Source organism: Anticarsia gemmatalis, chromosome 20 (genome assembly GCF_050436995.1).
Source record: "Anticarsia gemmatalis isolate Benzon Research Colony breed Stoneville strain chromosome 20, ilAntGemm2 primary, whole genome shotgun sequence".
Lineage (NCBI taxonomy): Eukaryota > Metazoa > Arthropoda > Insecta > Lepidoptera > Erebidae > Anticarsia > Anticarsia gemmatalis.
Genome location: NC_134764.1, coordinates 5,577,386 through 5,599,631, shown reverse-complemented (window position 1 = coordinate 5,599,631; position 22,246 = coordinate 5,577,386). Strand labels below are relative to the sequence as shown.

The window sequence follows — 22,246 nt, the reverse complement described above, 5'->3', positions numbered from 1 at the left end:
AAAAATTAATTGAACTACGTTCCGTTACGCCTTTGCCTAGAAAAACAGTATTGTAATATAAATAATGAATCAACGTAATAATATGCATGAATGGCAATGTTGTTATGGTTATTTGGAAGCGGAAAAAAATATTCTTTTATATTTTGCATGCTGCAAAGTCTCTGTAAATTAATTGGTGGTTTAAAGGAGATAAATAAACGTTAAGTTAGGAAGAAAATTAAGTTATTTAGGTCTTGCATAATTCTTCTACTATAGCTACAATATGTTATAGTTGGCTATACTGTACTTCTGTCAATGTCAATTTGACATTAATTTGTTGCTAACTTCATTGCAAAATTCGTTCACCACGTGCAGTGTATTATTTAGTTGAAACTCGTGCTATGAAATAAGAAAGATGGGCAAATTTAGATCAAAACTTAAGGGAAAATCCAAGGGCAAACGATGGCAGAAGGGTCAGTCATCGAATTCCAACCCGAAGATACAAAAATATCGGGAGATGGCCAAGTCCCGGTTCTTCCAGGAAAATCTAGGTATTTCACCTTTATCTTCTGATTATATTTTGTGTAAAACTATTTAATGTGTACATTTATACATGAACTTCAAAATATCGAGCTATCTGAAGCATTATCAAAACAACAGCATGTTTTTTTTAACCCATAACCTAGAATCAATAACAAAACATTTTTTGTATTATTTATCGAATTACCTCGTTGTCAATTATGTCCTTAGCTTTATATAACTCTCACCGTCTAACAAGCTTGTTAAAAAATTACAGGAAGCACAGGTTTAACACAACAGGCTGTGTTGAAACACGATGCTATGATGACATACGGGCATGCATCAAATAAACAGAAGTCTGAGGCCGAGAGTGAGTTGGCCATAGCTAAGGAGTTAGAGAACATGTCTATGAAGAGTGGGGATGAAGGCTCAGACACTGAATACACTGCTTCTATGAGATCTGGCACTTACAAGACGTTCCAAACATTCGCGTCTGATTGGAGCCAGTGTTCTAACATCAGTTTTAGCAAGTAAGTATTACACTCACCTCTAAAAAAATATTAGGAACTGTTTCTGTTAATAATTAAGATTCACTTATACTTGTTGAAATACTTTTTCAACAACTAATTAATTAACAGATTTTCTGTGATTACTAGAAATTTGTGTCACAGCTTATATTTTCCAGACTAGAATAATTATACTACTAAAAATATTTATGTATAAAACCACAATTGTAAAGGCAAAGTAAATATAATGTGATAATTGTTTTTCCAGGTTGCTGAACAGATTTGATTCCAACAATGCTCTACACAAGGAGATGTTGGCAGTATTAGCTGCTGTAACTGAAGTTATCAAAGAGCAAGGAGGCAAGGAGTCTACTACTGAGTACTTTGCTGCACTGGTAAACTTAACTTATTACTTACCATATTAAAATTTAATATTTTCAAGAAAAAATGCAATCTAAAGTAGACCTAGAACAAGAAATATTAACTTTAAATGACACAATTACTTGTTGTCTGAACTACCAAACCAACAATTTTTTTAAAACCACTGCCACCTCTACTGTCTCATCCAGGATTGACCAAAGGGCTCAAAAATCCTTTCTGGCCCATAATACTTAGTTTCAAGCTATATGTTCAATGTAATAGTATAAAGGTTGTGTGGAGGTCTCTATTATCCTACATCTATGAATCAAAATCATTAATTTGCCTGAAATATAGTAGGAAATAGGTGTTAATCATGTTTACAAACAAAATAATTTTAGTAGATCTTGTATTCAAACATTTCTTTTTTACAGATGGAAACCCTAAAATCATCAGAAACAGATGAGAACCTAGTGGCAACACTGACACTACTCTCTATGGGCATAAAGTCTGTGCCACAAGGAGTCCTAAGGAAGCAGTTCTCAGATTCGGCATCAACATTCACTGATATTTTAGAGAAGAATGAACAAACAGAGAATGGAGCATTGTTGAGGAGTGCTATAGGATGTTTGTCTGTGTTGTTGAGAGCTCAGGAGTACGCTTCATGGGGAGATTCATCTACTATGAGGGTGTTTGAAACTGTTCTTGCTTTTGCATTGCATTCTAAACCTAAGGTATGTTGCTAAGTATAAGTTTAAGACATTTTGGCTAGAGATTTAAATAAATTATAGTAGTTTTTACTAACTATCTATTTTGATAAACCAAATAGTGCAAAAAAAGAACATTTATATCATATTTAAGTGGTTTTGATACTTTTCAAGTAAAGTATGCTTTACTTCTAATGGTAAACAATTATTTGACAATATTATAGGTCCGCAAAGCAGCACAACACGCAGTGACGTCTGTACTACGAGGGAGTTGCTTCATGGTACCTTCAGAAGACCAAAAGACTAAAGTAAGTGGTTTATAGTTTTTCCTTTTAATACCAACGAATTTGTTATTTCACTATTAAATATTACACTGAAACAAACATAGATGACCTTGCTAGATAATCTGTGCCGAAACGTCAAGCAAGCCATGTATAATAATGGTATATCATTTGTAAATATGTTTTTTTCTTAGGTACCTAAATTACATCCTGGTTCTAACCGCGTGGCGGAATACTGTCTGTCTCAAATCAAGGCGGAAGCTTTGTTGGCCGGACATCGCACTGTGTTGCACACACTCACTATGCTTAGAGATATACTGGCTGTGTTCAGCAAGGATTATATTAAGGTAAATAACATTTAATAATTGTTTGTATTAAATCCAGATCATTTTTAAAATGAATATACAATATTCTAACTAACTTTGAAAAAGTACTATTTAATTCATATTAATCTAACCTGAAATAAATGTTTTGTATTTTAATGTTCCATTACCACTTTCTACACATTTTCACTTCTGTAAATTACTATAAAAGATCTTGAGTTATTTAATTTATTTAGCAAAACAGTATGTAGGTCTCATATTTTGATCTCTTTACACTTCATAACATGTGGAAGAAACTTTGTATATAAGTACTTAATATATATTTTTTTGTCTCCAGGCGGTGTGTGAAGCCATCCTCTCGCTAATGACCCACAACAACGTATACATCAAGACGTGTTGCCTGCACACATTACACGCGCTATTATCCTCTCCCCCGGAGATCAGTAACATGACAGCAGCACTAGCGGTGCAGCTGACAAGAGCACTGATGGCCGCGAGACCGCCTGCCAATGATACAGGGCAGGTGCTGGCCTGGGCTGCTGTGTTGCAGCAGGGATATGGATGTTTGGCCAAGTATGTATTGATAAATAGTATGATATTATAAAGTATAAGTAATATATGATAATAATATACTACTGTTTGTTTATCTTAATAAAACAAAATGTAGTCTTGAAAACTGTTTTATACCCTAGAATACGAAAGTTTTGTTCACGATGGCAGCGCCACATAGCGGCCCCACTAGCTATGAACTTGGCATATGGCTATTCTTTAGTAAGTAGTTGTGAAGTCCCCACCACCAGCTTAGCACATAGAGAATATAGTAATATGTTTTAGAGAAATTGCTAGGGAAGGCTAACCTATTGCTATATGGGATTCATAGCATGGTAGAGAGAGGTTTAAACAAATTGCATATCTGCGTTTCATGTTCCAAACGACCATGTAAAAAGTTTATTTCCAATAGTCAGATTTATTGACTAGTTGAGTATATTTTTAGGATAATATAGTAGAAAACGAACAGTGATGATAAAAATATAATGGCTTTCTTTATCTTACATAAGATATGCTTATATGCAGGTTTGTTTTTAAATAACATCAATTCAAAGTTAATTGTTGTTTACTCAGCTTGGATCTAAACCTGTGCATGCCGAACTTGCCTGCGTTTGTGAACATCTGCGTGACGGAGCTGTGGCACTCCGACATCGCAGACATCAACTCGGCCTCCACCAACGCTTTGAAGGTAACATATTTTATTCTCCCATAATTTTTTATTGTTGTGATAACATAGTACCCTTGAATAATTAGGTAACCCACATTTTTGTTATAAAACCACAGTTGTCATAAATAAATATGTTGTTGTTTTGGATACTTGCCAAACTAAAACACCTAACATGTTTTTGTGGATTTATACACACAATAACCAAGCATAAACATGGATGATAATATTTTTTTCTATTTTATTACACTTTTAACTAAAGGAGCGCGCGAATGAGCATTAATGAAAACGCTTTTTTCAAATATATTATTATACTGTGTACTTTTATCTAGTCTTAGGTATATATCTATTTATCTGTAAAACTAACTTTACGCCCGCGGCTTTGCCTGCCTGAAATTTCACCCGCTTCTGTATGAAGTATCTAAAAATCCCCTTTTAGTACTACCTTTACACTTCCTAAGGAATCTTTATACCTAATTTCAACTTTCTATGCTCAGAAGTTTTGGCTGGTCGGTTTTTATCAGTCAGTCACTCAGTAACAGATGAGTTTCATATAATTATATTGATTATCTAATGATATATTGTTTCAGGCGGTGCTACTAGACTGTGTGAAGCTCGCGTTAGAATCAGACGAGACGTATTTGAAGCACAAGAGTCACGTAGAAGCCATCTTCAAGTGTATCGGCACGGGGCTGGACAACCCCTTCAACCAGGCCATTCGACATGTTATACTCACTATTGCTGTTTGTTTTGAGGTAAGCAGTTCAGTCTCAAATAGACTATTGACAAAATATTGCCGAAATGCATAAAATAGCAAGGTTACTATGCTCGATGGGATCAATATTTGTACAATTTTTGTGATGACTTTTGAAACATGTGGAATAACTCCTTTCTTTAGCATAAAAAGCAAAGTTCGCAATCTTTTTTTGAAGATGTATACGGGCGTATAAATTTTGAAATTAAATTAATTATATTTCACCAGGTATTATTCGAATTATTCATTAAAAAAAACTATCACCATTTTAAAGTCCTATCTTATAGTTTCATTAACGAAGCCACATATTTATGATCAATGTGGACAATTTGTTTTAAGCGTAGCTCGAAGTAATACTAGACCAGATACTAATTAATTAAATCAAATTTAATTGTTTCCACAGATCGGCAACGCAAAAGTAACAAACGTGCTAGGACCCCTACTCAGGAAACTGAACGACCGCCGCGAGAGTCACAACTTTGACAACGACAAGGAAGTAGAGTACGCCACTGGATGCGCCGTCAAAGCGCTCGGGCCAGAGTTTGTACTCAAAACTATACCTTTACGAGATGGCCCCGAGAACATAAACATAGAAAGAACATGGCTACTACCAGTATTGAAAGAAAAAATACAAAACTCAAACTTGAAATTCTTCGCAACGGAAATTTTGGAAATGGCAACATTTTGCAGGAAAAAATCGCGGGAATTGACCCAAGAAAAGAACGTTCCTTTGTCACATACTTATGACTTACTTTGCAATCAATTCTGGGCTTTGTTACCTAGTTTCTGCAATAACCCTGTAGATGTGAAGGATAATTTCAAATCTTTGGCGAGAGTGCTAGGTAGTGTGTTGAAAGATAATCCGGAATTCCGTCTGTCTGTAATGCAGGCTTTAAGAAAGTTAATCAGCTGTTCTGAAAGTGATGATGATAAGAATGAGCTAGGAAGGTTCGCGAAGAATTACTTGCCGATATTGTTGAATATTTATATGTCGCCGGCTAAAGGTAGCAGTGCGGAAGGACAAAGGCTAGCGGCTTTAGAGACGATACAGGTAAATAATTAAATCTACTATTTTGTGCTTTATGTTATTGACTATTTTTGAAATTGACAGATATTCCGAAAATCATTTTGAGTCAATTTAATGTAAGCTAGAAAGTCGAATAAGTTTTCTTATGGATAGCTTGTTTCTCTATTAAAAACTTGCTCTTTGTACCCTTTAGATTTGCATCTTAGCTTCATTTAAATAGCAGTACTTTCCCACTCCACTTCGTTAGCTTTAAATTATTTGTATATGATAGCCGATAGCTGTATCGTGTATTCATTTAAAATCCCTCTTTAAAAACTGTTATTAAAAGCATTATTTTACTCAGGTATACCTCACAATCAGCGACCAGACTCTACGAGAGGAACTATTTACAAACGCGTTACAACAGCTCGAAACATCTAAAGACAATCATTTCCAACGAGAATCTATATTAGACATCATTAGGACACTAGTTTTATACCAAGACAGTGATAAAATAGCCAAATTGTTCGACGATTGGGTCTATCCACTATGTGAAACGGTTCTCGAAGACCCAAAAAAGCATAAAAAGGCAAGAAAAGAAAATGGCGCAGAAGAAAACGGGGAGAAAAAGAACGAATTACGATATAAAGAAAAGGCTAAACTACTTGAAATGGAACATAAGAAGGCTTATAGAATATTGGAAGAGATTTTCAAGAGTGAAAATGATAGTTGTAAACAGTTTTTGAAAGATAATTATAAGAAGATTAAGAAGTTGTTGATGTCTTCTTTGAATAAGGTTGCTGATAGCAGTAAGGCAGCTAGGTTAAGGTAAGCAATTTTAAGCTCTAACTCTATTTACGCTTAAAATAGTGCCAAAACTATGCTTCCTGAGGAATCATTATACAATCTTTACAATATTACACAAATCATTTGTATTGTATTTAATCTCTCCGTCTCTCTTTCTCTCTCTTCCCCTCTCCCTTTGCCATTCTGGTTGGCAATAAAGGTTTACTTTGCTTACAACTAGATCTTTTTATAATCATACATAGTGATATATATTAGTAGTATTACATAGTAATTAGAATCTACTTTTTGGGGCTACTAGGCACATTTGTTCGTGTTAATCGCACGTGGACGTACGTATACGTTTAAAGTAAGCATGTACGTAATATTCATTATATTTTTTCATTTATCCACGAATTTTTGCAATTGTAGATCAAACTTCATAAAATATTTTCCCAACAGATGTATAGAACACCTAATCAAGTCAACGCCATTCCTGAACGCGGAGAGCAAGCTCCTCAAGAGCGCGATCGCCGAGTCTGTGATATGTACTAAAGATATCAATTCTAAGTGCCGGCAGTGCGCGTTCAACGTCATTACCAGTGTTGGCGAAGTGCTCAAGTCACAGGACGGAGGTACGTAGTACAACTTTACTTGTATAGTTGAATGTAATTAGATTTTTGAAAATACGTGGTATATTTTTTCTAAGCGGTTCAGTGAGTCTTGTAGATAGAATTTCGCATGTGTACGAGTATTTCTGTCTCTTCGCAATAAACATTAAAACTGCAAAACAGTTTCTAATACATACTTATTTATACGGTTTACAGTGGATTCATAATAAAGGTTTAGGGTACATAACCAATTAGATTTTGTGAAAGGTAACTAAAATAATGATCAAATTTTCAATAAAAAGAGATAAGTTTGGTAACGTGCCCAATATTTGGTGATAGACTCATTATAACATCGAACCAAAATTTAAATCGACGTAACGGGTCTGTTTCTTTACACCCGTGCTGACAACTTCTAGTCAGAAGATCAGAGGATCTTCTGGTAAGATCTTGGACATCAAAATCAATAGACATAAAATCAATCAAATAAATTATCATATTATTCTACAGGTATGCAAGCATTCGTAGCCATGTTAACATCGGGTCTATCAGCGCCACTACCTCGTATCGTGAGCGCGACTCTCCGCGCGGTCGCGTCCGCACTCTTCAACTTCTCAGAAGACATGGGGCTGGAGACAGTCCAGGCTCTGCTGGAGACTGTCGCTGAACAAATGTTGAAGAATAATAGGGAAATTGTCGCGGCTGCTTTGAGTTTCTTGAAGGTAAGATTCGTAGATTATTCTCCTGTCCTAAACTTATCATTATGAATACCTCCTAAAGGATCTATCTGATCAGAATCTAGCATTAGCCGCTACCGTTGATGGAAGCGGAACTTTTCTTACAGTAATAAGTCGTGTGACTAAAGCATTGGTGTGTGAACTATAGTTATACCGAATTCGCTTGCCAGATGCGGTAGCTATCAACGATTAGTTAATATCTGAACAGGCCTTTCGTATATTATTTTCTTCTATCGTTCACAGCTGTCGCCGTAGTGTTAACTAGCTTTGTAGTTCACTACGGCGTCACTTTAGTTATAATTAATCTTTTGTCGCGGAGATATACAAACAAAAATAACGTACTAGAATAACTACTAGTGCTTAAACAACTTTTTATTCCTTTACCATTTCACTGAGACAATTCTAATCAATGATTAGTAACCAATGGTAAGTTGATGATCTTTGACATGCCATGGCCTTTTTTTTCAGGTATATACTAAAGTACTCCCAACAGACGTCTTAGCAGGCAGTCTGCCAGTGATCTTTAAAACACTATCATCAATGGACGAGGACTGCAAACGTCACTCTCGGCTAGAAATAGGGTACTTCTTAACTCGAATGTTGAGGAAATTCGGCGCCGATACTGTGGAGAAACTCATTCCAGCTACCGATGAGGTTATGCTAAGAAGGTTGAGGAATATTAGGAAAATGGATAATAGGAAGAAGAGGCAGAAAGAAAACCAACGGTAAGTAACTAAAGTTAATAGGATATTTGTTTATGAATTAGTGCGTGAACGTATAAATGGCTATTGTAACGTGCACGTATACGTTTTTTAAACAAAAGCCTATAGCTCATTTTTTAATTCGTCTCGAAATTAATAACGTACTCAAAGTATCGTACCAAGCGGTATAGGATTCATGAGTTCAAATTGTCATCTGATTTGAGCAAATATAAAACAGCACAATACAAATCAGAATGCCCTTTTCGAAATTGCATACTCGGTACGGTATTTGCTAACATTTAGGGCATTTCAGTTTGTACGTTTTGACTAAACAAGTCTTTATTTTTATTTTGCCATTTTGCCATCTGTTATTATCATACCTAATATTGGCAATTCTTTCACAATACAAGTAAATATCCCTGTTTGGACCTAATTAAAAAAAAACAATTAGACCCAATTCGGCCGATTGTCTACAAGATACAATTGAAGACTAACTACTGATTATTTCACAGTGGTCAATCAGAACAAGATTCGGACGACGACATGCCAATCAGGGGCACATCGAAGACGTTAGAAGATATTCTTAAAGACTCAGACTCCGAGATGGAGTTCCTGGACGATGAGGAGGAGAGACCGAAGGCTAAGGCTAAGACTAATAAGAAGGGTAAAACTCAAGCCTGGATCCAGGACGATCCGGAGAATATTGTGGATCTGGCTGATGTTTCTGCTTCTAGAAAGATTACAGGTAAGAAGAATTATTATTATTATCAGCCCATATTGTCCCACTGCAGGGCAAAGGCCTCCCTCCCTCTTTCCATCTATCTCTTTCTAAAGCTATTTGGTGCCAATCTTTAGTATGAGAGTCCAACTCATCTCGCCATCTCTTTCTGGGCCTTCCGGGTTGTCGTTTTCTGTCAACTAGGACCCATTCAGTGGTTGTTTTTGCCCAGCGATCATCCGACATGCGGCAGATGTGACTGGCCCAATTCTATTTTAATTTCGCAGCTGAGTGGCCAACATCAGCAATTTGTCGGTCTGTTAAGAAGAATTGGTATTTTCTTATTCTTTGATGACGTTCACCCAGTAGCCAAGTAGATCGGGTTAGCTTTCCATTCGGCACAAAAAGTTGTGACATATAAAATCCTTGCGGGGAGCGTTCGTTAAGTCCTCTTAAAACACATCTAAGGTTGTCTCTCTTGGATGATATACGGCATGCTTCGAATTCAAGATCCAAGCATGTTTTTTATAATTCCTTGCCAAATCACTGTCCACAAATATTTGTTTTCGATTTACTTCTACTATCAAATTCCTTTTATGTTTGCAAATGTCTCTTCGACACCAGATATCTTCTGTAGTCTAATTGTAAAACTGCTTAAAAATAATAATTTATTAATCTAGCTACGGACCCGTCCCGCAAGAAGGCGACAGAAGTAAAAGCACAGAAGAAGAAGGACGGCGGCTTCAAGACTGCGCCGGACGGACGACTGATCATCGCTGATGATGCCTTCGACGATGATGGTGATGACGAGCCCAGGCCTAGCGGGGACATTGATACTGATACTGATGACACAGGTGGGTAAATTGACAATAAGGTCTTGGGTACTTGTTTTAATAGCTTTCCTAAAGACCTAAGAAGCTTAGTTAGAGTAGTCATCCACGAAAAGAATAAGAATTCGTCTTCCAGACAAGTGAATGTGGGTTCTAAACTTATTCAACGTACGAATTCCTTCTTTTTAAGATAAGGTTCATAAATCTATGTAGTAGAATTTTGCTGATGTATAACAGCACAGTAATGACGTAATGTTCTAAGCTATTAAAATTAATAATTCTCCTAAAAGCCATATATACATAATTTCACATAATATCCTTGACTTACTGTCGGAATCTCATGTTTACTGTACCTATAATTTTGTTGGTAGTTTAGTTTCTAGATATATATTTCGATCATGTTCTTTTTTAACATTTTAAGATATGTACAATAATTTAATTTAAGAAGTATATAATTAAGTTTTTTTATCTGTTATTTGGTTGCCATAGTACAAGCTCTGCTTAGTTTGAAATCAAAATAATGACCGTGTGTGTGAGTTGTCCGACGATTATTATATGAATTATGTTTTTATATAATAGATATGGAAGACGACCCATCAAAGCCGTCGAAACTAATAAAGCCGGGCGCCAAGCGTCGTTACGACGACATCCTCAGCGTGAAGAGTGGCAAGTCAAGTCGCAGCCGAGCTTCCACCGTCACTGTGGGATCTAAGTACAAGGCTGGAGGGAAGGGTATTCACAGGTATGACTATACTTTAGACTATTTAAAACTATTATTAAACTAGCTGACCCGCGCAACTTCGCTTGCGTCACTTAAGATAATCATAATTTTCCCCGTTTTTGTAACATTTTTCACTGTTTCTCTGCTCCTTTTGGTCGTAGCGTGATGTTATATAGCCTATAGCCTTCCTCGATAAATGGGCTATCTAACACTGAAAGAATTTTTCAAATCGGGCCAGTAGTTCCCGAGATTAGCGCGTTCAAACAAGCTTCGACCAATAGGAGCGGAGTAGCAACGAGAAATGTTACAAAAACGGGGAAAATCAAACGCATTCTCTCTTATGTGACGCAAGTGAAGTTGCGCGGGTCAGCTAGTTAAATATAGATTTTTTGTCAAACTCTTTTCTACTTTTCTACCCATAGGTATATTTAGTCCTACTTAACTTACTTACTAAAGATGAACCTGTTTAATCGCTATTAACAAAAACTATTGGTAAGATTTCCAATTATCGCGACTTGTATGCAGAATATTACAGTGCAAAGGGGTCTTATCGTTTAAACAGTTATGTAACCCGACGTTTCGGCCAAGAACCACCGGCCTTTTTGCACTACTAAAAAAATATACATTCCTGAATCCTGCGGGATATTCACTGCAAAAAATTATACCGTAACAAAAAACTTTTTGTGGGAATGCCCCCCATAAAGTTTTTCAACGACAAATAAACTTATTTTTGTTCCGCAGGCCGCTAGGTTCGTCTGCATCAGTGGTATCAGGCGCGGGCACTGACTACAGATCTAAGAAGGCGAAGGGCGACATCAAGAAGAAGGGCAAACACGACCCCTACGCGTACCTTCCACTCTCCAGGACTAATCTTAATAAAAGGTAACAAGCACTGAAATTTACAAACTTCATTTGTACACTTCAAAATGCGTTCGGAGTGCTTTTGCTTTTATAAAGATTTTTAGTGCGAAATTACATTAATGTAGGCTTCTCCTGACAATATTTTAAGTACAAATTGAATAGCAATTTGTAGTTTTGTTAACCCTTTGACCGCCAAGGACGCTATATTTTTGTCGACATTTGCCGACGAAAGCGTCGTGAGCACGTTCTGATTTGTCTAGTATTGCCTACCGTGGCGGTAAAAGGGATAACAAACTAATGTAGTTATGTTGTTAGTTGTGTAAAAACGCTAGCATAAACTAAGTCTTTTGGATTGGAACATTAACATTTGGACGTCGTTTTAACTTTGCTAGTCGTGCTATGACTAGGAAGATAATAATTTGTACCTTATCTTTACAGGAAAAAGGCTGTCAACACAAAGCAGTTCAAGGGGATTGTGAAATCTAAAACAAAACTGGGAAAGAATAAGAAGAAATCGTAAATACGTGTAACTTTCAAATTTAGGATTGAATAAACAATATCCTTCTATGTGATCTATCTTATATTTATTACTTAAAACAAGCATAATATACAACTGTAACTTGAAATTAATTCTGCTATAGGAAAGCAAAAACAACGTCATGAATTTGCGTAAGTTTCATTCATTTTGTATTTAAAACTCTAATATCATATGCCTAAAATACAAATTGCTTATTAAAGTTAGTATAACAGTCTTTTTGTTTGACTCGAGCAGTAAGAGAAATATATTGGACCTTGATTTATGTTAAAAATCATCTCAAATTGTAACGCATTTATTATGCTAGAATCGTAGAAATATTGCTGTAATAATCGTAAGGATCTTTTATATCCTACCGTAACCTATCAGATAACTGTTAATGAGCCCAGCGGCTAAGCTTTTGATAGTTTTTCGCGCCCATTTCATTCTCAAATGCCATGCCATGCGAGCACTTTGCTCACTCATGGCATGAGTCTGAAACTGGCTTAAGTTCAGTAGTCTCTACTCTCTTGTGTTAATTAATTCTGTCTCTTATTACAAGTAAGTATGTGAGAGAGAAAGAATATAGTTTCTCTGATTGTAGCATAGTTTATGTTATACTTTGGTCTAGACGTTATTAAGGCTATCTTAACGCCTATCACTTATAAAGATTACTTATTGAGACTTTAAAGTTATCAAATAAAATATATAAACCAATAATTTTTGTTTTACTCCACAGTCCACAGTAAATATTCACTATTTACCTTTTTAAATATGTAAATAAATAAATGTTATTGGGAAATTAGTCCGAGTATTGTCAGAAATTTTGTAAGTAAGCGATTTATGTTGGAAAATAGGTGCTTGCATATTCGTTTAATTATTTAAAACTATGTCGTTAAGGTCTTGTATAATTACTGAATTTCTTTTAAAATCTTTTGTGCTTAATATTATAAATGCGGTAGTTTTGATGTATGGATGGATGTTTATTACTCAGTCACGGCAAAATGTACGTTTAGTGGCCGGCAGGATACGACTAAGTCGCCGAGGCGTTCCTGCCGCTGACCGGGGGCGGAACCGCTACAATGCACGCGTGATTGAGCGCCTTTTTCAGACTTTTGGTCTCGAATTTATGTAAGTAAAGTCTAACTTGAAGTACTCGTAGTCCCATCCATTCAGCCAGCCGATTGGCGTCACCGGTCGATAAACGATCTGTGCGTTAAGCAAACCTTGGTGCGGTCATTTCATAGATGCCTGATCTCATGGTGGTATTTCAACAGGGTGTCTCCGTGCTTTGGAGGGTAGGTAAAAATTCATTCCCGCTGTTTGTCAATTAAGATAACAGCCATTAAGTCATGCCGAAAGGCCACTAAACATACAGCAAGAAGATCATACATAAGGTCTTAAACTAATCTGCACACGCCTTTAATGACACTGAAATATAATAGTGACCAATTTAACATTGTAGTCACAGCAGGCTAGCTACCCCTCTCATAATATGTTATCTAGTCGTAGGTAGGTACAACATAAAGCGTTCAGTTTCCTTCCGCGTGTGGTAATAATTATTTATAATTTTATTGTCATATACACCATGACTATAAATTAGATTATTTCCTATTATGTATACAGTTATTTACCCACATGGCTACATATCTATTAGGTTGCTCGGAAAGCAATTTCGTCTTTTTGAGAAGATGAACCACAGTTTCGAGCTTCGAGGATAAACTCAGGGCATTTAAGTGTTAATAATTAATCAGATTCAATGTGAAAATGTTTGTTCATTTGTGTTTTTTACATCAAAACAGAGAACCGATATATATTACCTTCTGAAGAGTGTTAGTTTGTATCCCAAAGAAGGCTAGAACTACTTACCTTTCTTTTGGGCTGCGCCGCGGGCCTACAATACAATTAATATGCCGTAAATGTATTTACAAAATTAAATATACCTAACTACTCACTACTCAGTAAACTAACATAACAAAGGATTTCGTGCCTAAACAGGCATTCTATAGAATCTTTTGTTGATGTTCAATTCTATGAAGAGGTCGAAAGTCAATAGATGGTACGATATTCGTGATATCGTAGTATTTACAGATGTTCAATATGCAGGTACACAACTTACTTATCTTGTAAGATCATAAGATGCTATGTACAATAGGCACCTACAGGTAGGTACTTGCAAAGATAACTTACCTTACTTACAAACACTGCCTTGGTACCTTTACTTGTACTTACATTGTAGATCGAAGTTTAGGGAGTTTCGGTATACATGAGTGTCCGGGGTTCTATTTGAGAGTAGTTGAGTCGTTTCTATCCGTGAGTTCGTTTACCGTCCAAAACGAGCTAGTGTATGTTTCTGTGATTTCCACCTGCTTTTTTATGAAAGTTCTTTAGTATCTGCTTACCCTTATAGAAAAAAGACGTGATTTTATGTATGCATGTATTATTATGATACATACAGAATCTTGCACCAATTTTTAATTACTTTGCGACCACTGCATCTATTGCGTAGGCTGTCGAAAAGCTGTAAAGCTGTCTCTTTGCGTTGATAACAATTCGGTTTCTAACGAGGAATCGAACCTGTTACACCTTCACTGATTGACGACATTTTTACACTGGAAAGTGCATACGGTTTATTAACAGTAATATATAAAGAAATTTCACCAAAATGACTCATCTCGAATGAGTCGTAATAGGTACCTGTTACATGAAATCGCATGAAACAGTATTGTTTATAGGTCATAAATTTGGACGTACAATATTACTTCATTGCCAACGTGCACTTTGTAGTGCTGTATGACAATACACTGACACTCTTACATTTACCTCATGTGTTGCAACTATGCCGTACTCGACATATAAGTGTAAAATCACGCCAGTTTTTACAATGTTTGCTGTTCACTTGCTCGAAGACCTTCGCGTGTGTCCTCGTTCGGCTCGTGGGACGCGAATCAAGCAAACATAACAATTCACAATACACATCTGTTCTATTTGTCTATTAGACCACACTAATACTATCAAAATATTTAAGCATTAGTTACGTGCTAATTACAAGTGGACAGCAAACACGTATAATATGCGCATATTCAGGTTAAAACAGCACAATTAAAACAAGGTGTTTTAGTTATTGAGGTATTTGCCTTTATTTTCAAAAGGAGGCGATTTATTATTACGGATATACTTATTTTAATAGTATTTATATTTTTACATGGAAATTTTCATCACATTAAACCATTATTTTATCCTAGGCCATTTATCAATTCAGTATCAACAATGAGTAATAAGTCATTTCGAAAAAATACAACCATTCTGTAATAATCTATTTTTAATTCTTCATTGACACATACCGACTCTCGTATCGGAGAAGGGTTTAAAAAAATCTTATAAAATAATATACAAAATAATACAAACATTAGTTCGCTTGTCGATGAGAAAAAAAAGAGATTTAACATTATCGTAACATTAAATTCCGTTCGGGAAAAATTCGTGATTATTTTACATATCGTGAACCCGATTCGATTCTTTACAGAAAAATAAATATACATTATTATGTGACTACACAACCGGTGATTGCTTATAATCGCGCTCAGCACTTCTCGTCGGCGAGCAGCGGGTCGAGCGAGAAGCCGAGGTCGAGCACGGCGGGCGGCGGCCGCTTGCCGGGCGCGTGCTTGAGCGACGGCGCCCGGCCGCGCCGCTCCACGTGCCCGTTGAGCGCGTGGCGCACCTCCGCGCCGCCGAACAGCTCGCTCAGCGTCTGCTGCACCTCCTTGCTGCCCGCGCCCAGCCCGCTCGCGCCGCCCACCCCCGCGCCACTACACGTCACTATGAGTTTACGCACTTCAGGCTTATTAGTTTTACTAGCGTTCATATGTACACTTTTCGTTAACGCCATTGCGTTCTGATTGTAGTAGTAATTGTTCGCGCTACCTGACGACTTGCACTGTGATCGCGACAACGACGACTTTATATTACTCCGAACCGTCGCGAATTTTTTACCTAACGTGATGGCGCCACCCGCGTGCGCCGCGTTGAACGTGCAGAGCGCGAGCGGGCGCGGGCACGACGAGTACCAGCACACGTCCGCCGGAACCAGCGGTACGGGCCCCTCCTCCACCTTATCGTCGGTTCGCACCGGTGTTCGCTCCAAAGGTGATGATATACTAAGTATGGGCACGTCTTGCGGAATTTCTGCATCGTCAGGCATCAGGAATGGCTCCGCACCGAGGGGCTGGCTTAGAAGAGAGGTGATGCTCGTCGTGTCCGGTAGCACCGAATTGGGATCGTCCACGTTAAGTAGACTCGCATAAATATCGTTGACCTGCTGCTCGGGCGTGAGACCGTTGTAAGGGCCCAGGTCTATCGCATTATTGACTAGGAGCGGTGGGAGATTGATGGGGACGGCTGCCGGGGGCACGAGCGGCGGTGGCGCAGGAGCGTGGTGCGCGGGCGCTGGGGGAGCGGGCGCGACCGCGGGCGCCGCCGCCGCGGCCGCGCCCGCGTCCCGCGACGCTCGGTGCTCCGCCAACAACGTGTCGAAGGGCTTAGAGCGACCCTCAACCGTTCTTCTGAGAGAGAGCGCGTGCGCCTTGCATGTGAGTGACCTCGTGCACGGCTTAGGGTTCTCGGCGGTGACTACGCCGCAGTGCTTGTTCGGATCGTATTCTCGGAGATTGAACTTAGTTTTACTTGTTTTCGGTCTAGATTTAGTGGTCGGCGTGGCGGGTGCCGGCGCCGGCTTTAAAGCTGGAGTACTGAGTACATTAGTTTCTATTACTGTAGGCAGCATGGGAGATGACGGCACATTTGGTGTAAATTGTATGCTAGACAGATCTGTATCTGTTAAAGTATATGCCGCTAGAGATGGGGTATGTATTGGTGCATATAAATCTGGCGTTTGTACATTATCAGTCGGTTGGGTAAAATTAATCTCTGACATGTTTCCTATATCTCTGATAATATTTTTCCAATCTGCAGCATTTGTGATATCATCTGCACTCTGGATGCCTTCAGAATTCATTATTGCAAAAATATCATCTGTTATATTCTCACCAAGAGCAAGATCGTCCTGTATACTAACAACTGGTAACTCTCCACTCTCCATACACACCTTGACCTCTGGTGTGACAGAGGAAGATGTGCTGGCCTCATCCAAGTACTGTAGGTCAGGCTGCGGTAAGACTATCCTTGATAATGGTGGTGTGGCAGTGTGTACTGGGGAAGGATCCATTTTCACTGGGTGTATATCTACAGGGATGGGAGGTGGAGGTGCTTCCTTTTTATGTCGGCTGCGACTTTTGACTGTGGAAGCGGGCGGCGGGGGCGGGAGTAGAGGCTCAGTCCCACTGTGGGACTCAAGCAAGTGTCTATAAGCCGCACTACACTTCACTATCACTCCACACATATGACACACTGCAGCGTTCAAATTGTCCATCTGAGGGAACAGGCCGTGCAGGCTCATGCTCTCATACTTGAGGCGGTTGAGGCCCGCACGGCGGTACCGCGCGTGCCTCGTCTCCGCCTGCTTGTAGGGATGCGAGTCGTGCACGCGCCGGACGGACGCGCTCCCCTTCGCGTCCACCGCCGCCGGCGACGTGAATGTGGCATCATCGTCCCGCCGCGGCGACAGGTGCCCTATTTCACTGATCCACAGGTCCCAAGGCTTCTCATTGCACTTCACGGGGCTTACAATTTTCGCCGCGAACGGGTAGTCGCCGGACATATTTTAACGTTTTCCGATTATTCAATCCTGAAACTCGTGCTTTCGTCTCATGGGAGCCCAGCCATACCGTGACCAGCCTCACTCCACTGATAGGTTATTACCCCATATCTGCTTCGATATCGCTGCCTGTAGCGAGCGCAACCAGGGTCACATTGTAACTCGATTGTTTACTTCATTATATACACATATCAAACTAAAACGTGTTGTGATTGTCTTAGCTTTTATATTTACAGGGACAGATGATCTATCTCACTGACAGCTGATTATGCAGATTGTAAGTTTTTCTCGACCACGGAACACTTCCATCTATTAGGGATTGTTTTCAGATCACTTCCCGAGTCCCGATTGTTAGAAACATGTGTTTATTTATCTTAATTCAATTGATATTATACTCGCTACACACAAATAAAATGTCCAAAATTTCTGTTTGGTTGGTTGTAATTTACTATAGAAAGCATCAACACTTTTTTGAGTATTTGTAAAGACCGAAAGTGTTCTCTATGATCATTCACTAGTGAATGAGCGTGACGTGACAGAGAGGACATTCTCGTTAGGCATATTTCTAGACTGCTGACACAGATAACAAAGAATCAGTTCATAAAAAAGTTACAAACCGTCTATAGTTTATGTATCCGTATGTTTCTCCTGTCATAATTGTCATGTCACTGACATTTCCAAGTTCTAGCAAAATTGTTACATACACATACCTACCTCTATTAAAAATAGACCAAAATGTTATGAAAACAGTAAAAAAAACGAAATAATCTGTATACCGACTATGCTCGACACATTTCTGCTACGAAATCGTGTACCGTTGTATTCATGTGGTTCAGAAGTGTGTGCAAGTCCGTCATTTTGGGTGTACCTATCGGTATAACCTTTCTTGACACCGTAGGATATGTAGCCAGAGTGGAAGGCATATCTATGCAGCCAGTGCTTAATCCGGACTCCAAGAGCAACAACAATGATTATGTATTCTTGTCAAGATGGGCAGTCAGAGACTATAACCTGCAGAGAGGTGACGTTATATCATTGGTTTCGCCGAAAGATCCAAATCAGAAGATAATCAAGCGTATAGTAGCGCTACAGGGCGATATTGTGAATACTTTGGGCTACAAGTCGCAGTATGTCAAGGTGCCTGAAGGCCATTGTTGGGTGGAAGGTGATCATACAGGTCACACTCTAGACAGTAATACTTTTGGGCCTGTTTCCTTAGGTTTAGTCAATGCCAAGGCAGCCTACATTGTTTGGCCACCTAATAGATGGCAAAGATTGGAAGCTAAGCTGCCAAGCAACAGGAAACCTCTAAGCCAACCAGTAGTAATCAGTTAATATAATTATATTATTTTAAATAGTGATAGGACTCTTAAGTGAATTGTTTTCATGGCATCTCAATAACTTCTCAATTAAATTTAGTTATTTAGTTGTCCATATAGTCTAATTGTTTATTTTTTTCTATAGCTGTAAATAGTACATAGAGAATGATCATAGATTGTTTTCATGTCAAATAGCTCAATGATGTATCTCATTAGTCTATCCACTCCTCTTACCTACTATGTGCTAATGTATTTTCTTTTGTACTTATTTAAAAAGATGTAAATTACACACTTGGAAATATGTAAATTAAAATAAATTATATTACTTTGATGAATATTAGCAATTTTTTTTATTTTCTAGAATTGAAATGCTTATTTATAATACTTTACAAGTTGTTCTTTAATAATAAATTATGCTTGTTCCAAATTGAATATTTAATTACTGAATTTAATGAAAAATAAAATTATTCATACACTGTCCCTTATGAAATTATAGTTGAATAAATACACTGTACAAAAATTAAAAATCAAACAACACTAACTTTTTAAATACATCAACATTTATTTCAAACATTAAGCTATCACAGGAATCAAATAAATTAAACAGTACTTTTTAGTCCATAACTTTCAACAATCTTCACAACTCTATCATATGAAATACCTCTTCTTATGATCTTGTAAGCACCAGCCTGAGACAAGTCAATAACTGTAGACCCAGTCCTGTTCTGATCAAGGCCTTGACTCAATACTCCACCATCAAAGACAGCACCCAAATGTCCAAAAAGATGTTCAAACTCCTTTATAGATAAAGTAGAAGGCTCATTACTAAAGTTGGCACTAGTTAGTGCTACAGGCTTATCAAATATTTTGGTCACCCTATTCACAAAGTTGTGATGAGGAATTCTGATCCCTATTTTAGTGGTGGTAGGGTTGAGAAATGGATTGTCAAGGAGTTTAGTCTTTTCTAACACAACAGTCACTGGTCCTGGAAGTAAATTGTTCAGTAGATCGTCAGGTAAGTGGTCAGCTTCACCCCACTTTCTGACATCTGATACATATGTCACACATATTGCTACAGGCTTTGCAGAATCCCTGCCTTTGATGGCATATAGTTTTTTTATTGCTTCTGGACAGTTGGCACTACATGCAAGTCCATAAATAGTGTCTGTTGGTACTGCTATCACTTGACCCTTGGTCATAAACTCTGCAGCTTTCCCACAGGACAGGTCTTCAAAGCAAGATATTATCGGAGCCATTTTGTCTATCTTCATTATTGTTTGTAAACTTTTACTTCTAACTAAGGAATTACGAATTAAGTTTAGTTTTTGGAAGATATTCATACTCAATCACTGAGTATGGTATAAATACTTAGAGGTATAGGCATAAAGTTCAATAACACTAGTCACGCCAGTTGTGAGCACACTTATGGTTACAACAGCGGTAAAAGGTAGTCATGGGTTCATCAGCCGAGCGAGTTTGTAACTGCATGAAGAATGCTCTGCCGTGACCACACTTGGGGCAAACGGCGTCAGTTGAGTCTACGTTTTCCCAGGCAGCTGCTCCTCCCATAATATAATCTAGCTCCTGAAAATTGAAAAAAATGATTAAAGAAACATCTATAGACTTGGAAAAGTTACTTGTATGATTTTTTCTAATTTATTCAATAATACAGTGAAAATATTTTTCCTGGTATGTCTAATTGCGCTCTAGCTTATTAGTACCTACATTCGAATGATGCAATATAAAGAAACTAACCTTTAATTTGGGGAAGGTCCGTGAAGATACCTTCTTTTTAATATTGTACACATATGGACAAGTGTTGCACGCGTACCGCAGTCCAGAGTCTTCTTCCACCATAAGAACGTTGGCACACGTCGGACAAAATAACATTATTGAATCATAACAGATTGTCTGGATCCGGTTTCTGCTATAGTTTCAATGGGAATAACCGAGATATTTTGGATTTATTCCTTTTTACACTTGGAACCTTTCTATATACTCATTTTCAGATAATATTATTTTCTCATGTGATAATTATGAATGAACACTGGTAGAGGTTATGTTTGACGATAAGTCAAAACACTCCTCTAAGCTGTCAACTGTCTCGTTTATGACATTTCAGGTTCAATGTTTCTAGTTAGAAATTAAATATATCCCGAAACATATTTCAAATCCGGTGATGATAAAATATTTCACTTTGCATATTTATTTAGGTAATACACACAGAAGAAAAAAACATTTCCTTTCAACATCAATGTCATCCATAGGTTTTCATTTCATGACCTTTATCAGTTTATGTGATTGTAAAAAAAACATAATATCAAGAACTAAAAATAAAAGTCAAAACGAATAATGAGCACGAGTATTTGTTCTGAGCCTGGATGTCAATTTATCTATATAAGTATGTATTTAGAAGTATATAAGTATGTTTATCAGTTATTTGGTTACCATAGTACAAGCTCTGCTTAGTTTGGAATCAAATGACCGTGTGTGAGTTGTCCAATGATATTTATTTATTTAATTTTGGTACAGCCCAGCCAGTAATTTTTATTTTATTTTCTATATTAATTTTAACCTTTAAATGGGGACTTTGGTTAGAGTAGCAACACTGGGTATTGTGTCACTTTATTATGAACGAAGAGAATGAATGAGATATCTATTTGTTTATGGTTATGATTTCTAAAAAAATAATTATCTGTTGCATGATTATAAACACAGAGAAAGGTAAGAACTTTAATTTCGTTAAGGGGAACAAAGTATTTATTGTGCTATTTTCAGATTTTAAATTGTAAAATAGCCCTGAGACTTAAGGGAAAGGACCGGAACAGGCTAGCAAGGACATAGAGACCTAGTGTCACAAATAGGCTCTTGACAAGTTAGTAGGTACTGAAGTTCGTTCTGGAATTATAAAATTTTCATACGACGTAAACCTTCGCTTTGAAAAATACAAACGCTCAGTATCTTTTCCACATTGAGACCCAATTTATAGAGAAACTCTATTTCTATTGCACACACCGTGTTAATACTGATTCGGCCTAAAAAATAAAAGAATATAGTATGAAGTATGGTTAAGCATACTAGGATTAAATATTA

At 37.6% G+C, this 22,246-nt stretch overlaps 5 protein-coding genes across 5 annotated transcripts; 2 read left to right on the top strand and 3 right to left on the bottom strand.

Moving 5' to 3' along the window:
* The first annotated feature begins 311 nt into the window (after window positions 1–311).
* On the top strand, window positions 312–12,838 carry LOC142981480 (RRP12-like protein). Its single transcript, XM_076127428.1, has 19 exons — window positions 312–530; window positions 776–1,028; window positions 1,273–1,399; window positions 1,796–2,095; window positions 2,293–2,376; window positions 2,544–2,696; window positions 3,010–3,245; window positions 3,795–3,909; window positions 4,476–4,640; window positions 5,043–5,690; window positions 6,010–6,473; window positions 6,891–7,063; window positions 7,547–7,758; window positions 8,242–8,498; window positions 8,987–9,219; window positions 9,873–10,046; window positions 10,602–10,764; window positions 11,485–11,625; window positions 12,043–12,838. Exons 1-19 carry the CDS (start codon window positions 395–397, stop codon window positions 12,122–12,124), a joined length of 4,116 nt encoding a protein of 1,371 aa, XP_075983543.1. The 5' UTR covers window positions 312–394; the 3' UTR covers window positions 12,125–12,838.
* Window positions 12,839–15,233: 2,395 nt separating this feature from the next.
* Window positions 15,234–18,331, bottom strand: LOC142981630 (uncharacterized). Its single transcript, XM_076127665.1, has one exon. The coding sequence runs from the start codon at window positions 17,835–17,837 to the stop codon at window positions 15,702–15,704; it is 2,136 nt and encodes a 711-aa protein (XP_075983780.1). The 5' UTR covers window positions 17,838–18,331; the 3' UTR covers window positions 15,234–15,701.
* A 155-nt stretch (window positions 18,332–18,486) lies between these two features.
* On the top strand, window positions 18,487–19,493 carry LOC142981634 (mitochondrial inner membrane protease subunit 2). Its single transcript, XM_076127671.1, has one exon. It carries the CDS (start codon window positions 18,660–18,662, stop codon window positions 19,167–19,169), a length of 510 nt encoding a protein of 169 aa, XP_075983786.1. The 5' UTR covers window positions 18,487–18,659; the 3' UTR covers window positions 19,170–19,493.
* Window positions 19,494–19,691: 198 nt separating this feature from the next.
* Tcs1 (Threonyl-carbamoyl synthesis 1) lies at window positions 19,692–20,493 on the bottom strand. The gene has a single exon (XM_076127670.1). It carries the CDS (start codon window positions 20,491–20,493, stop codon window positions 19,753–19,755), a length of 741 nt encoding a protein of 246 aa, XP_075983785.1. The 3' UTR covers window positions 19,692–19,752.
* A 58-nt stretch (window positions 20,494–20,551) lies between these two features.
* On the bottom strand, window positions 20,552–21,257 carry Polr3K (RNA polymerase III subunit K). Its single transcript, XM_076127672.1, has 2 exons — window positions 20,909–21,257; window positions 20,552–20,737 (listed from the first exon to the last, which is right to left on the bottom strand). Exons 1-2 carry the CDS (start codon window positions 21,041–21,043, stop codon window positions 20,552–20,554), a joined length of 321 nt encoding a protein of 106 aa, XP_075983787.1. The 5' UTR covers window positions 21,044–21,257.
* Between the last annotated feature and the right edge of the window lie 989 nt (window positions 21,258–22,246).